Here is a 15,863-nt window from a genome sequence, read left to right as displayed (position 1 = left end):
CAAAGTTCCAATCTGTTATATTAGGAACAGCGAATCGGGCTCAAGGCCTTCCTGGCTTTGAACCTGGAGATGTGTGACAGCCACCAAACGGAGAGGAATTGTAAGCAGCAGCCGCTAATTTGAAATTCCAGCTCCTTAAGCAAGTATTTGAAGTTATGCTCTTTTCCTCAACCCCTTCTCCCATCCAAAGGACCCCTGCTCCAACAAGTTGTATTTCTCCTCCCCCCACAATGGTGGGCTGTTCCATACCCCAATCCTTATGGTGTGGATTTCCTTTTCTCAGAATCCTTTCCTTTCCATCTCCCCTCACCCTTCTCCATTCCATGCCCCCTTCTGTCCTGCTGTCTTTCCCTTCCCCCTCTGATTTTCTTCTCCCCCACAACTCTGTTTCCCGTCCTTTCCCCCTCCCTCACAATGGTTCCATTATTCCACACATGCTGCACCTGTTTGACCTGAGAGATTCAAACTAGTTTTGACTATAACACAATGAGAGATTGACTGGTTCACCTGAGTTATTCAATTACATAGGTCGACAGAACTGTTCTATTCCTATGATACTGTTTTACCTTGTGTCAGAATTTTTAATGTGTTGTCACAGTTTTTCTTTCTTTCCGCTTGACAACCCCATAATGCTGTGATTAAGCTCTCAAATCCTACAGATCCCAAGGCACCTTAACAGGTGATTTCAAATGGGACTACAATTATAAATTGCCAAATAAAAAACAAACAGACCTATAAGCATCCATCACATTTACTAATTTAGATAGAGAAAGTTTCAAATATACATCACGTGTTTAAAAGTCAGTGGACTAAAATAGGAATTATTAGCTGATTGATCAGCTGTATTACGTGAGTTGTACTCAGTTCTCAGTCTAGGTTCAATATATCTTATTTACCTTATCATGGTAAACTCTAGCAGTATCTTATTTGTAGCCAATATAACTGGAGGAACATCCCTCTCAATGGCAATTTTCTGTCTTGCTGCCACCAATTTGCCATATAACTTCCCCTGTTGACAAAATGACACAAAGAAAGAACATAATTTGTGCCCTTTGCATTATGTTATAATCTGAATGCTTAATATCTTTTTTCAAACTCTTCATAAAACAAATAATATTTTATTCACAAAGGGTCTAAGAAAAGCACAATGTTAAATCAAAATGAAAATCCTGAATAAAAATGTTGGGGGTGGGCAGTGGGATTAACAGCTAATTTGCAGAGCCTCATGGAATAAAAAAAATGAATGCTTAGACAAAGAAGATGCCAAGATGGGTGACCAAAGGATTGATTGAAGTAGTCAGGTTTAAGGAGGGCTACAGGTGGCTAAAGACACTATTACAAATAATAGGATGGAGGAGAGGAGGGACAGAGGAATGTAGAGTTCAGGGAGAAGGTTACAGAGAAAAGGAGAAGTGAGGCAGCAGCAGGAAAGGATGAAAGCAGCAATGTTTTGGATGAGATAAAAACAAAAAACTGCGGATGCTGCAAATCCAAAACAAAAACAGAATTACCTGGAAAAACTCAGCGGGTCTGGCAGCATCGGCGGAGAAGAAAAGAGTTGACGTTTCGAGTCCTCACGACCCTTCCACAGAACTGTTGAAGAGTCATGAGGACTTGAAACGCCAACTCTTTTCTTCTCCGCCGATGCTGCCAGACCTGCTGAGTTTTTCCAGGTAATTCTGTTTATGTTTTGGATGAGCTCAACTTTAGAGGGTGAAAGAGAGCATTGGAGAGCATTAGAATAATTGAGAGGAAAACATTACAGATACTAGTGTAAGATCAAGTAAGCTACACTGCCCAACATGAATATGTATTTCTGCCACAATAGTTTATTTCTACAACGCCTGTCATATTAACTATTAATGAAGTATGCATCATTTAGCTATTCTTAAACAAAAATGTTTGTACTATGAGCTCATGACATTGCTGAGGAGAGGGGAAAGTCCTGACAAACAAACTTAGTACAAGCTACTAACTTATTTACATAAATCCTTAACACTTGTCGAAAAAAATATTTGATACTTCAATTGATGCTGTGGACATTTGTGATTGTCATAGGTCCAGCATATCAACTTTCACAAGCTAAAATAATACACTATACATTTGAAAATACAAGCTCTGAGACAAAGTGCCCAATATAATGGATCGGCACAGCTTCACACCATATTATCCACAAGAACCTCAAACACTGGTCATCTCCTTTATTAAAAATTTAGTGTTTTGAAAATATTAACTTCTTCATGAACATTCATAGACTATCATATACAAGTGGTACATTGTACATGTTCCAGAGCTTGGAATTAACTTGAGCCTTGCCTGCTCAGATCTGAGCGTTTTCTTGAATATAAAATCATTACCGGTGTACAAGAGGTATTGTGATTTCAAAATTGTCATAGTCAGAAACAACATGATTGTTGGAAATCGATAAAAGATGTGCACAGGTTACTGTCTACAGGCATTTTGCAGATGTTTAGTAATCTTTGTGACTCAACTTCACTCAGGAACGCTCTCCGGTGATGTTTGGAGAACACCGTGTTAAGATTCCAAGTAGGAATTATGTTTCTTTTTGTAGGAAGTGAGTTTTTTTAAAAAAACCTATCCCATGAATATGAAAGTTCATGAATATATTCCTAAATTATAAAGTGGAAATATTTGTTGTATACACATGAATGAAAATCAGCGTAGGACCTGATTGCTAAACTTGTTACAACAGCTGGAAGAAATATAAAGGTTTAAGTGAATAAAATTACTTGGCAAAATCATTGTTCATATAACAGTTTTCCACTGTAAAGGCTAACAAGTAAATATTAGCAACGGCATTGGGAAAATTCCTTTTGAAACACATCATGGGATCTTTTATGTCCACCTCCATACAAACAAGCAGATGGGGCCGCAGGTTAATGGCCCACTAAAGGAGGCACGTTCAGCACTACAGCACTCCTCAGGAACACACCAAAATATCAGCCTAGATTATGTGCCTAAATCCTGGCGTTGGAATTCACTCTGCTGAGTCAGATGGGTGAGTGCGACCACTTAGCCAAGCAGACGGACAATATCAGCTACTTCTGCATAAACTGTAGACTTGCACCCAATTGATTTAATAGTACATCTGGGTATACCTTTACTGAGGCACAGGAGGAACTTCCTGGAAATACTCTAGTTACCTTACAGGGGATAATGGTCAAAGTCCAGGATTTGATCCAGAATTAGCGACTGAACCAGAGGTCATTTCAACATTTAAGAATAATTTAGATAGATGGTTAAAGAGACTTAGAGAGACAAAAGAAATGGGCATGCATATGGGATTAAGGCTACTGCTTGTGTAGGTGATAAATACCAACATTAATTGGTCATAATTTCTATGGCATACTATATAGAAACCACCAAAAGATAAATGCACACTTCTTGCAACCTCAAGATAGATTCTCAATAGTACAACAATGCAAGACTTAACGCACCTCTAAAAACCACAGAAAAGTTATGGCACAGAAAGAGGCCATTCAGCCCATCATGTCTGCACCAGAAAGCCTATCACAAGAACAGAAGCACCAGGTAAAATATTACTTAGGGTCCACGTGCTGAATTTCAGATATGCCTCTTCAAAACAAAAGAAATAAACTGGGGCTAGTCTGTCTGACTCAGGCACCTATGTCACATTTTCCCCAAGTGGAGGAGAATGCCGGAGCCTGCCTGTTATGACCCATGGAATCTCAACATCAATATACTGATACGTCAGACTGTGTTCATGGTCAACTACCACGTTAAGGAAGAGAGACTGTTGGGACTAGCTTAGTGGATCAATAGCCAATTATTAAAATATATTTGACTTATGAACGTACAAATTAGGAGCAGGAGTAGGCCAGTTGGCCCCTTGAGCCTGCTCCACCATTCAATAAGCTCATGCCTGGTTTAATTGTAACTTAAACTCCACATTCCCACTCACCCGATAACGTTTCACCCCCTTGCTTATCAAGAATCTATCTAGCTGTGTCTTAAAAATATTCAAAGACTGTGCTTCCACCATCTTTTGAGGAAGAGAGTTACAAAGGCTCACTACCCTTTGATAGAAAAAATTTCTCATCTGTCTTAAATAGGCGATCCCTTATTTTTAAACAATAACCCCCTAGTTCTAGATACTCCCACAAGGAAACATCCTTTCCACATCCACCCTGTCAAGACCCCTCAGGATCTCATATGTTTCAATCAAGTCACCGCTTATTCTTCTGAACTCCACCGGATACAAGCCTACCCTGTCCAACCTTTCCTCATAAGACAACCCTCCCATTCCAGTCTAGTAAACCTTCAACTTGCTTAAGTTTCTTTTCCATCTTCCCTTTGCCTCAATGAATCGCTGACTCCAGCCTAGGTTATGGTTCCTTAAATCAAGCACCTTATCCAACAGGCCAGGTGCAACCTTTCAATCATTGGGCATTGGTAGACCATCAAAGCCCAGCCCTAGCTCTCTGCAAAATGATCCAATCAGTCCCATTCTCCCACACTATCCCCGTAGCCCTGAAAAATTCATTTCCCTCAAGTGCCTATCCAATTAATTTTGAAAGCCTTCATCATCTCCACTTCCATCACCCTCCTAGGTAGTGAGTTCCAGATCATTGCTACGCACAGGGTAAATTGCATTCAAGCTTTTCACTGAGTTGTCAAGGGAGAACCAACTGAATTTTAGATGTTTCTCACCCTTCAACACCCCAAAAATAAAATGGCAAATAAATGCGAAGACAAATTATTCCAGTCCTCTTGTACTCTAAGCATCAATTCATGACATCACTAAAACACTCTATTTCCACCTCGGTAATATTGTCTGAATTTGCCCTTGTCTGAGCTCATCTGCCACTAAACCCATCATGCATGCCTTCGTTACCTCTAGAAATGACTATTCCAACACAATCCTGGCTGGACTCCCACATTCCAACCTCCATAAACTTGAGGTCATCCAAACCCCAGCTGCCCGTGTCCTAACTTGCACCAAGTCCCATATCACCCGTGCTCATTGATGATCTACATTGGTTCCTGGTCGAGTAACGCCTTGATTTTAAAATTCTCAACTTTGTTTTCAAATCCACCATGACCTCGCTCCTCCCTCTGTAACCTCCTCCAGTCACCCAGTCCTATAAGATATCTACGCTCCACAAAATTCTGCACCTCTTTGTGCATCCCAAATTTTATCGCTCCACCATGGGTGGCTGTGCCTTCAGTTGCCCAGGCCCCAAACACTGGAATACCCACTCCCTACATCTCTCTGCCTCGTTTTCACCTTTTAAGACACGCCATAAAACCAACCTCTTTGACCAAGCTTTTGGTCATCTAATATCTCCCTATGTAGCTCGGCGTCATACCTTGTTTTATAATGCTCCTGTAAAGCCTCCTGAGATGTTTCGTTATGTTAAAGATGCTATACAAATATAAATTGTTGTTAAAGTGGCACTGGGTGAAATTCTGGAAAGGATTGTATGCCAGCACTCTTGCACAGCATGTCCTGAGCAGTGTCTGAGGATTATGAAAAATATTATTTGTTGTACTCTGTGGTTACTGTATTGATAGGGAGAAAGTAATCAGATTAAAAAAAATCTTGGGGTTTTCCCCATATGCCTACAGAAATATCATGACTAGAAAGCACACAATAGTTTTGAGACAATGAGCAAACAAAATGACATTCTGTTAAATAGAAGTTCTTACCTGCAGCTCCAGTTCCCTGGGTGATATGACTCTTTCAGCGGGAATGGGTTTTACTGGGGAGCCAGATGAGGGTGGAACAAAAATGCGACTGAGGAGAAGAACATAAATATGTTACTATTTCACATTCAAAAAAAAAGACTTGCATTTACAAAGCACCTTTCACAACCACAGGATGCCTCAAAAAATTTTACAGCCAAAGAGGTACCTTTAAAGTGCAAGCACTGTTGTAATGTAAGAAACGTGGCTATCAATTTGAGCACAGAAAGCTCCCACAAAGGCAATGTGATAATGACCAGATAATCTATTGTTTTTGTGATGCTGATTGAGGAATAAATATTTGCCAGGACGCTGGGAATAACTCCTCTGTTCTTGTCCAAATTAGAGCCATGGGATCTTACATGTCCACCTGAGAGGACAAAAAGGCCTTGGTTTAACGTCTTATCCAAAAGATAGCACCTGCGACAGTGCAGCTGCCCCTCAATACTGCACCAGACTGCCAGCTTTGATTTTTGTGCTTGAGTCCTGGAGTTGTACTTGAACCCATAACCTTGTGGCTCACAGGCAAGAATGCTACTAACTGAGCCACGTCTGACAGGCAAGTGAGATACAGTAACTTACAGAATATTCCATTCATAACATTTATTTAAGGTAGATTAAAATACTGTGTTTCTTAGAAACCTAGGATATGCACAGCTAGTCTGAAACTTGATACGTCGGCCAGTAGAACTGCTCAACGATGTTGTCAAATAGATGACAGGGTGATCCAGCTTGGTAAACATAGTTAGAAAAAGAAGTTTTCTCTCTGTGTCCTGTATCCTGGTCTCCATAATACCCCTATCTGTCTTGCAGATAGTTGGAAGCAAGCCAGCTGCCAGCCCTCTGACCATACAGTCCTCAAGCTGGCATATGGGTGGTGCATTGCTTGGGAGGGACTGTCCGACAGGATCCCTCTCACAATGCTTGGGGAAGCACACAGCCTTATGTTCTGCAATGCTCTCCAGTGACACTGTCAAGAACATGAGGATTTAAAACCACATGCTATCACTATACTGCTGTATCACGCAAGTTACTGGCAAGAAAAGTTTGCATTCACAAACAAAACAAAAGAGCAGCACCACAGCATTAAAAGAAAATCATGCTCCTGGTTTTTATATTGGCGTGGAAATTATACTGCAACCCTCATATACATGCTTCAATAATAATAAAGCATTTAAACCAGCATGCTGGAAGTTTATGTTTGCCCATGCAGGACACATCATGTGTCATGGCTTAAAGAAACAAATAACAGTCACTGCTGATCTGCTTATGTAATCGAGGATTCCCTTTACGGTTTTAAGTTGACAGAAGAACAGCCCTCATGGACCTGACTCACCACACTGCAGTGTGTTTTTAAATCTCACTGCTATGCACTATCACTTTACTGCTCAGCGATTTTACCATTCACAGTCACCAAATGCCACAGACTCCTGAGCACCTTGCCATTAGTTTTGGGATTTATTATTCCAGATCCAACCGGAACAGATGTTTCCTTTAATAATCTACAGACAAAAATGCTAACAGCCTAAAGGGCATTCCAACATCTTCACAGTAGCATGTGAAAGATTTGTAAAGGTACAGATGAAAAGCCAAGGGATACTGCAGTGACATTAGCTTATGGGTGAAATGTCAATTAATCGAGTCTGAAAGAAGCAGTTTTCCAACACAATTCACTGAACTGTCAGCTTATTGAACATGATATTAAAATCTCTCACTACAGATTCCACGTCCCAAAAGGAGGCAGCTATGTACTTTTTAGTTAGGAATTCAACTGTTATCCTGCAATGCTTGAAATTTTCTGGAACTACTAATTCTGTAACATATCAGTTTGTGAATCATGGTGACAAATGGAGTCTCATCACAGATTCCAGGTTATGATTCAATCTTTCCACTAGCAATAAAATCAGCTGTTCATCTCAGCCTGCTGGCTAAAACATCAGGGGCCAGACCTTCCAACAATTATAATTGGACAGAATGTCTAGCCTCATAACCCAACATTACATACCCATTAGAAATACCACAAATAGATGTACCTTTTGACTGCACTTGCAGAAAGCAGCTTTTCATTCTCTTTTCCCTTCTTTCGTTCAAACCAGTCACGCAATGGCACTTTCTGAAAGAAAAATGAAAAATAGTACAATTGGTCTGGTGGAAAATAGTTGCGAATTAAGGTGATCAATAATAATGAACTTTTTTCAAATCAACCACCCATGTAATTATCCAAAATACTAAGTGATGGGAGGGGGATGGGGAGAGCCAAGATGAATGATGAAACAATGAAATTTTGTTTAAACTGGGCTGGCTAAGAGGTGTGTCTGGCAAATAGTGAATAGACTTTGACCACGTGTCTGCCATTTCCAGTTGAGAAAATCATTTCCCCCTTCCCCCTACAATTCAACATTCAGTGACTTCCTGATTCCTACATGCCAGCAAACCTGCGTTCAGCTATCCAACTCTGCTCCACGCTCTAGGAGAAAATTCCTAATTTAATTCTGTTTTTATGGAATGAGGAATTCATGCACATAGGGTGAAGCTGACTAGCAATAAGTAAAGCAGGGGTGGGAATTGGTTGAGTCGATGAGTGGTAAACGGGGTGGTGGGGTGGGGGAGTAACAGAAATGCCTCCATGAGCAGTGGCAAGGGGTGAAAGAAAAGTGATTGTGCTGCCAATTCTGTAATTTGTCAGCTTGTGAATCGTGGTGGCAGATTGGGTTGGTTTAAGTTGGCAGGGAGCAGAAGAGGTCTCTATGGATTGGCAGGAGGGAGAAAAGCGAGGAATGAAGGGTGCAAAGAAAGAATGGGGAGGCACCCAAGCATGGCTGGGAAATGAATGTTCTTTCCATTGTAGAAGAGCTTACCCTTCAGGTAAGTTGCAGTTTGAAGTAAATTAGCAACTAAATTATAAAAATATCATTTATTGTTTTCAATGTCCTGAACCTTGTAAATTTCAGCATTGCTTAGTTTTAATAATTTGCACTGCTCAATGTCACTAACAAACTGTTTTAACATATTACTGCTAATAACGGATAGTGTTATTTTATCCCACTTTTATTTACTTAAGAAGTCAAGAACCACCCCCCCAAACGTTGCTATTTTCGGTCAGATTTCCCCTAAAACTAATTGAGTACCTGAATTCATTACTATGTTCTAAAAAAAATCACCATTTTCATATTGCTTAAAGGGCTTTTGTTTCTAAAAAAAAATTAGACGAATTTCTGCTGTAACAGCCTTTAAAGTCAATAGTCTTATAGATTATCCTTAAAGGATTTTTGTTTCCATTGCATCACATACAAGTGGAGTAATATTTCTCGTCCACATTTTCCTGGCATAAAATACAATGAATTAATCGCACAAACAGGGTCAGCTCATGTGTTAATGAATCACAATGAAAACTGCTGATGTAAGTATGCCCTTTGCTATCTTCCCAAAAATTATTAAAAGGATAAGTAAATAGAAACCATAGTAGGTCAAAGCACCATCTGGGTGAAAGTTCAACCCAAATTGGATAAAAGTCTCTCAGCCCCAAATTAAATTCCTTTGCAGAGTCAACACCATTACTCGTAAGGCTAGTACAAGCACAGTACAAATATTAATAATAATTTTTACTTCTCACTTAAAATAGCAATTAGAATGGTAAGCATGAACAATTAAAGTAACACGGTGATGCAGTAGGTGGTGCTCAAGAAAAAAGTTTTTCAAATAGGTGGTGCTCAACAAAGTCTACATCTCTTAATCTAATCACTTAATTCAAATTATGTGATTCAATTAAACTCCAATTGTGTTAAGCTGCTTATGTTGCCGAGTTCAAATCAATGGGAAGATCTAATTCTTTTAAAATATCGCAAAGAAGTAGGAGCAAAGTGTAAAAAATGCACTTGCACTACATCTGGTTCACCCTACACCTAGGGCAGGAATTTTTAGACGGGCATGCGGGCACGATCGGTGGGCCTGGGAGCGGCCAGGGAACGGACCGCCGCCTACATCAGCCCCCAACCGCGATTTCACACTGGATGGCCAATTAACGGCCAGCCAGTGTGAAGCGTGTGTTGAAATGCTCAGCGCTGCCAAGATGGAGGCGGGAGGAGGGCAGGTGCTGACAGAAGCATGGGCGAGTGCCGCATGAAAGCTCCCTGAGGGCAGAGAGCTGCCTCAGGGAGCTGAAGACTTCAAAACAATTAAATGAAGATTTTAAAATCTGGAAAAAAATGTCCACTCATCAGAATCAGTCACCTGAACATACACACGATGAAAATTCTGTCCATAAACTTTTTTTTAAATTTAATAACAGAGACCTCATCCTGCCCTTGGATGAGGTTTCATTAAAAATGTAAAGTCCGCCTGGCTGATTTGTCTGTCTGCCAACCATAAGGTTGGACGAAACATGAAAATTTGGGGACAATTGGAACCTTAACAACTTTAATGTGACCTTCTGATTTAATTTAAAGAAGAAAATGGTTTGGTTCCTTGATCTAAGTAGGAACTTTATACTTTTCACTCAAATTAACTAGGCTTGTTTTATTTTACATTTTGTATGCTCAATACAGCCGTACAAAGGGGTCACATCTCCCAGGCAACAGTCACGTTTTGTGGAGTGTGCAGGTGATTTATTTAAGTACGTGGCCCCTTAGTAAATTATTTTTGTATAGCCGTGCACCCATGCGCAGCCGCGTGGGGACAGAAAATATTGCTCCCAGAAGATGCATCACTGTCTTTATGATGTTAAGTAGCTTTTTTTAAATTGCACACAAGTTTGGCTTTACATCACTATTTAATTACCAATAAAGTTGGCAGTTACTTATGTGTGTAATCCTCTGCTCTATCTGGTAGTGGTTAACATTTCAAGTGTCCAGATTTGTGCGGACAAGATTATAAAAAAGAAATAATTTGCTGATTCTAGAAGCTAAAGTCAGTTCTTAAAAGACATGTTGCTCCACAGCTAGAAAAGACAATCTAAGTCAAATAAAAAATATTTAACTGAACAGAAAACAATTTTTTTTAAGTTTGAACTTGGACATATTTGTTGGAATATACTTGCAATGTTGTGTTCAATGAATAACATAATGCCTAGATTTATTGTCTATCAATTTCCTCAATATCATTGAGGAAGGCTGCATACTCAAGTGATCATTAGCTTATAATTTCACAAGTATCGAGTCCCTACTGAAATATAGGCTCTACAGGACTAAAAAATAATAATAAAAGCTACAGAATATAAAGATTTGTACCACAGGTACGATTATATAAAAAGTAAAAATCCCATTAACAAATTTCAATTAAGAACTAGAAACATTTAATATTTTCCATGTATGCAAATTCCACAATAGGAGATCAGAGTAACAATTTAAATTGATTACTTCCCTAGAAGCAAATTAAATGAAAGGTGAATAATAGAGACCTGAAGCTCCAACTGGCTGGTCAATGAAGAAGATTGTTGAGACGATACTGAAGATGAGGTTGGAGGCTGAACCTTACTGCAAAGAAATAAAGCACATATGAAATCAAAGAATATTTGTGCAGTTTTAAAATGAGGTAGGTACTCAGGGAGGTGCTGTAAAATGCAATAAGTACACAATACATACGCTTTAAATGGAACAGGTGGACACAGCTGTTTGGTGGCCTGAAGTAAAAGAGTACGGCAGGACTCATCAGAGGCCTTACTCAGCCAAGTTCTTCCCTGTGTAAATAAGAATTTTCATTCTTTATTTTAATATAGGGTGCAGATTTCAGTTACTAATTTATTGGGAACCGAAGCATTTGCAGTCTGTTTAATGCATTGTTCAAAATCCTTCACAGCAACATTGTACACAATGATTCTTGGTATTTATTATTAAATGATTCTTCTGCAGAACTAGCATTGTATCCCTTAGGCATAAACTTTAACTTCCATAATTATATTTGAAAGATATTTCCATAAAATATATATTAAAAAAACTGTGCTTAAGGCTTTTGTGATAAAAAATGTATTGCAACTACTGAGTTTTAAGGGCTAATTTTACTTGCATATATTTATCAGCAGGTAGCTTCAACTATCAACCACCATGTTGGGAAATCACAAGCATTGTTTACAATCAATAAGATGATATGCACAGGGGAGGCTCCTAGTTGGAAGCACTTATGGATCAAATCAGTGTTCTCATTTTGCAGGGGCCCATTACAATGACAGCCTCTGGTCAACACTAAGTTGTCACTCAATGGCAATATCAAGGACTCCAAAGTAAAGCAGCTTGGGCCAGATGCAGAATACACTTCCTTCTGCTTTGTACCAGCAATCCAGTGTCATAACTATAAAACTAAAACTCTGCACAACACTAACCATCAGCGACTGTGAATGAGGGTTAACTTGTTTAAGATGCTACTTTCTTCGCATTACTGGTATAGGTCAGGTTTTGAGTGCAACATGGGTGAAGGGGAAACCATTTTGAACATAGGAACAGGCTCAGTCATTCAATCTCTTTGAACATGTCACCCCATTTTTTGAGATCATGGCTAATCTGGATCCCAACTCCATCCACCCACCTTGACGCATATCACTCAATATCCCTTGGTTAGCAAAGCTCTATCCATCTCAGATTTAAAATTAATTGAGTTAGTATCTACTGCTTATTTTGTAGGAGAGTGTTCCACACCTCCACCACCTTTCATATATAGGTATTTCCTAATTTCTCTCTTGTATGGCCTGGCTCTGACTTTACGATTATATCCCCTTGTCCTAGACTTCCTTACCAACAGAAAAAAGTCTCTATCCAACCTATCAATTCCTTTTAAAATCCTAAAAAACTCAATCAAATCTCTGCTAAAACTTCCAGGGAATACAAACTTTTGTCTGACTCCAGAGACGAGCACAAAACATAGACTGACACTCCACTGTAGCGCTGAGGGTGGCCTGCACTGTCAAAGGTGTCATCCTTCGAATGATAAGTTCAAAACCAAGGTCCCACCTACTCTCGGGTAGGTGAAAAAATCACAAATGACGGGCAGCTACCCCCATGTCCAGGCCAATACTCATCCCTCAATCAACATCACGAAAGAGATTATCTGCTCGATACCACATTGTGTTTCTACAATATTTCTGTGTGAAAATTGCTTACTGCATTTTCTACATTGCAACAGTGCCAACATTTCAAAAATACATTATTGCTGTAGAGCAGTTTGGGACATCCCATGATCATGGAAGTTGCTATATAAAAACAAGTCTTCCTTTTTGCACTTTGCTCAGCAAAATCTGTTACTTAAACCTGAAAATGAAAAAGAAATTCTTTTGGGAGCTTACTTTTGGCATAAATGAGAAGTTATTGAGTGCAGAAGGGAAGAGCGGTAATAAACATACAAAGTAGCAGAAAACTGATATGAACAATTTAAAAATTGTTATTGATATCTCAAATCAAATATTTGCATTTGGAGAAATAATGGATGGTTATCTTTGGAAAAAGACAGCAGAGTTCCCTTACATCATCTACTTGTAGTGCAGCAAAAGGGGAGAGATTTGCGCAAAAAAAAAATCGAAGGAAAAAAATTAAAGAATTATTTTTTGGAAAAAATGGCTTTGATAGGGATTGAGAACTGAAGTACCAATTCCAGTTGCCAGGAAACTAAATACAAACACTTACAAGTACAAACATCGGTTCATCTCTGTAGAATGGACATAGTTAATCAATTTGGCTTCAGCATTCACTTTCAAATCCATATCTTTCATACAAGCCAGCTCTGTGAATTTTACCCTACACCCATTCTGAAAGTACTGCATTTCCCTTTGTCACCACCAGACTGAACAAAGAACATTGCATAGAGTGCATTTGAATAATTCTTAATAATCCAGTTTCCTTTGCAGTATCCCAGTTGAGACATGAAATAAACCTTGCTGACCTTATTAGTCAAAGTGCATTTAATGGCAAATTGGCTAAAGCTAGAACTTTCCCGCAGGAAGCCCTCAGTGGTGAGCTGCTGACCCAAGGCTTTCCACCAGTTTTCAGGATGGTTCTTTCCACTGCCAAACAGATGGTGATTACGATGCCTTTCTGGCAAACGCTGAGAGCGCTGCAAACATAAGGAAAGTATGTTCATCAAAAAAGCCAAGCACTCAGTATCCCAATTACTCCTACACACATGGCATCTTATTTTACCACTGTCAGGATCCTTAGCTTTCTAAATAGACACAAAGTACAAAAGCAAAGATGTTATGCTAATCTTTATAAATCTCTAGGTGGGCCTCAGCTGGAGTAATGTGTCCAATTCTGGGCATCACAACTTATAAGAGGTCAAAATCTCAGAGACAGCGCAGAGGAGATTTGCAATGGAACGCGGGATGAGGGGCTTGAGTTATGTGGTGAGACTGTGATGTTGCTCCAGGATGGAGAAAAAGTTAAGGTGGGGGGGGGGGGTTTAATAGGGGTGTTTAAAATTATGATGGGTTTTAATAGATTAAATAAAGAGAAACTGCTTCCACTGGCAGGAATCAGAGGGGATATCAGGAAACTTTTTTTAAAGCAATGACACGTTATAATATGGAATGCACTGCTGAGAAGGGTGGTACGAGCAGATTCAATAATCACTTTCAAAATGGAATTGGATATATACTTGAAAAGGAAACATTTGTCGGGCTCCAAATATGCAGCACAGAGCTACGGACTCATAGCAATGGGCTTGCACCTGTAATCAGCTGCTGGCTAGTATTAATGATGGATAAAATCTAGAAAAGAAATTCTAGCACCTATGTCAAAGCTGGAGTGATTTTTAACTGCAACAAATCTTTTTCTTTCTTTCCCTGTAACATTATATGGTATACATATATTAAAAGTATGACATATGACATTTTTCTGTCAATTTTCCTCATACTAAATTTCTCTATGGATATTTATGATAGAATCTATGTAAACTTACCACACATAATTACACTTTCCTGCCAGTGGTGGCGCTGCACAAGTAAGAGGATGTAGTCACAGCATGATAATGATAAGTTTACATGGGTAGTTTCCATTATAAATGTGACACAGAAATAAATAATGGAAAACTAAAAATAAAGACAAAATATATGAATGGGGTGGAATCACATCTGCACTCCACGGTTCAGTTATTCTCCCCACCCTAACCTCATTTCATTTGATTTGATTTCGACTCCTGAAGTGCAATGCTACAGAACATCAAGGAATAGAAATAAACAGTAGTACTATGGATCTGACGCAACAGTTGCCGTAAGTTGGGACTTGTTTATTATTTGGAGCCAAATACTAAAACTTTGACATCCTGAAACCAAATTTTTCCTTTTTTTCACATATTGGATTTTAACAGCAATATACTTACAGATCCTCTCAAGAACAAAACAGGGACTCCAATGCCAAATATTTCTCCTAAAACACAGACTGCAGATAGCAATTGATGCGCTTCTTTTCCAAAATCTTGCATCTCACTTTCTGGGTCATCTGCAGAAACGTAGCTACCAATTCTACAGCAGAAAACAAGGAAAATATTAAACACTTACAGAATATTAAGTAAACCAAAAAAAATCAAAAATGTAATCCTTTTAGCTCTGTTTTAGGGAGGGTTGTTTGATCCCAGCTGCCCTTATATTTATGAACTACTTTGCTAAAAATAAATCATATCTATATACGCCAATCATGTTCTTGAGATATCTTAAACACTCTGAACTAATGAATCACTTTTGAAGTGCAGTCATGGTTATGTTAAAAAATGCAGGGGTCAATCTGTGGTAAGCAAGATCATGCAAGTAGCAAGCAAGATGAATAACTAGCTTTTTAGTGTTTGGTGGATTGAGTTGGGGGATGAACACTAGCCAAACCACCAAAAGTCCTCACTCTTCTTTGAATTGTGCCATAGAATCTTTTACTTATCTGAACCGCTATTATTTATATACAGATGTAATCATCTGAACTCTAGAATTGGATCGCTGCCTGAAATTCAAACAATCATCCAATATGAAGTTAGAATTTTAGGTCAATGAGATGTTTAAAATTATCTTTATTGTTGTTTTCTGTTTTTACACCATTGATGGCATAAGTCTCCAATGCACAAGTGTAGTAGCTGCTGTACGACATTATAAATAGATTTATTTTGGATAGCGAATTGCACTGTATGTTATGTATTGCAACTTAGTTCTTCCCTCATCTCCCAGTTAAATCTTT

General features: G+C 38.9%; 1 protein-coding gene across 11 annotated transcripts in view; it reads right to left on the bottom strand.

Annotated features, from left to right (window-relative positions):
• wrn (WRN RecQ like helicase) overlaps positions 1–15,863 on the bottom strand; it is a 109,834-nt gene that overhangs the window by 37,094 nt on the left and 56,877 nt on the right. For all 11 annotated transcript variants that reach the window (XR_005941741.1, XR_005941736.1, XR_005941733.1 and 8 more), the window contains 7 exons: positions 15,025–15,166; positions 13,591–13,761; positions 11,307–11,401; positions 11,123–11,198; positions 7,761–7,840; positions 5,692–5,779; positions 897–1,009 (listed from right to left, as the gene is read on the bottom strand). Coding sequence is in view for 6 of the 11 variants with exons in the window: in XM_041177660.1 (XP_041033594.1) it covers positions 897–1,009; positions 5,692–5,779; positions 7,761–7,840; positions 11,123–11,198; positions 11,307–11,401; positions 13,591–13,761; positions 15,025–15,166 (765 nt within the window). In the remaining 5 variants the exon portion in view is untranslated. The remainder of the gene's footprint in view (positions 1–896; positions 1,010–5,691; positions 5,780–7,760; positions 7,841–11,122; positions 11,199–11,306; positions 11,402–13,590; positions 13,762–15,024; positions 15,167–15,863) is intronic.

Source organism: Carcharodon carcharias, chromosome 1 (genome assembly GCF_017639515.1).
Source record: "Carcharodon carcharias isolate sCarCar2 chromosome 1, sCarCar2.pri, whole genome shotgun sequence".
NCBI lineage: Eukaryota > Metazoa > Chordata > Chondrichthyes > Lamniformes > Lamnidae > Carcharodon > Carcharodon carcharias.
This window is presented reverse-complemented; position numbering and strand designations above follow the sequence as displayed.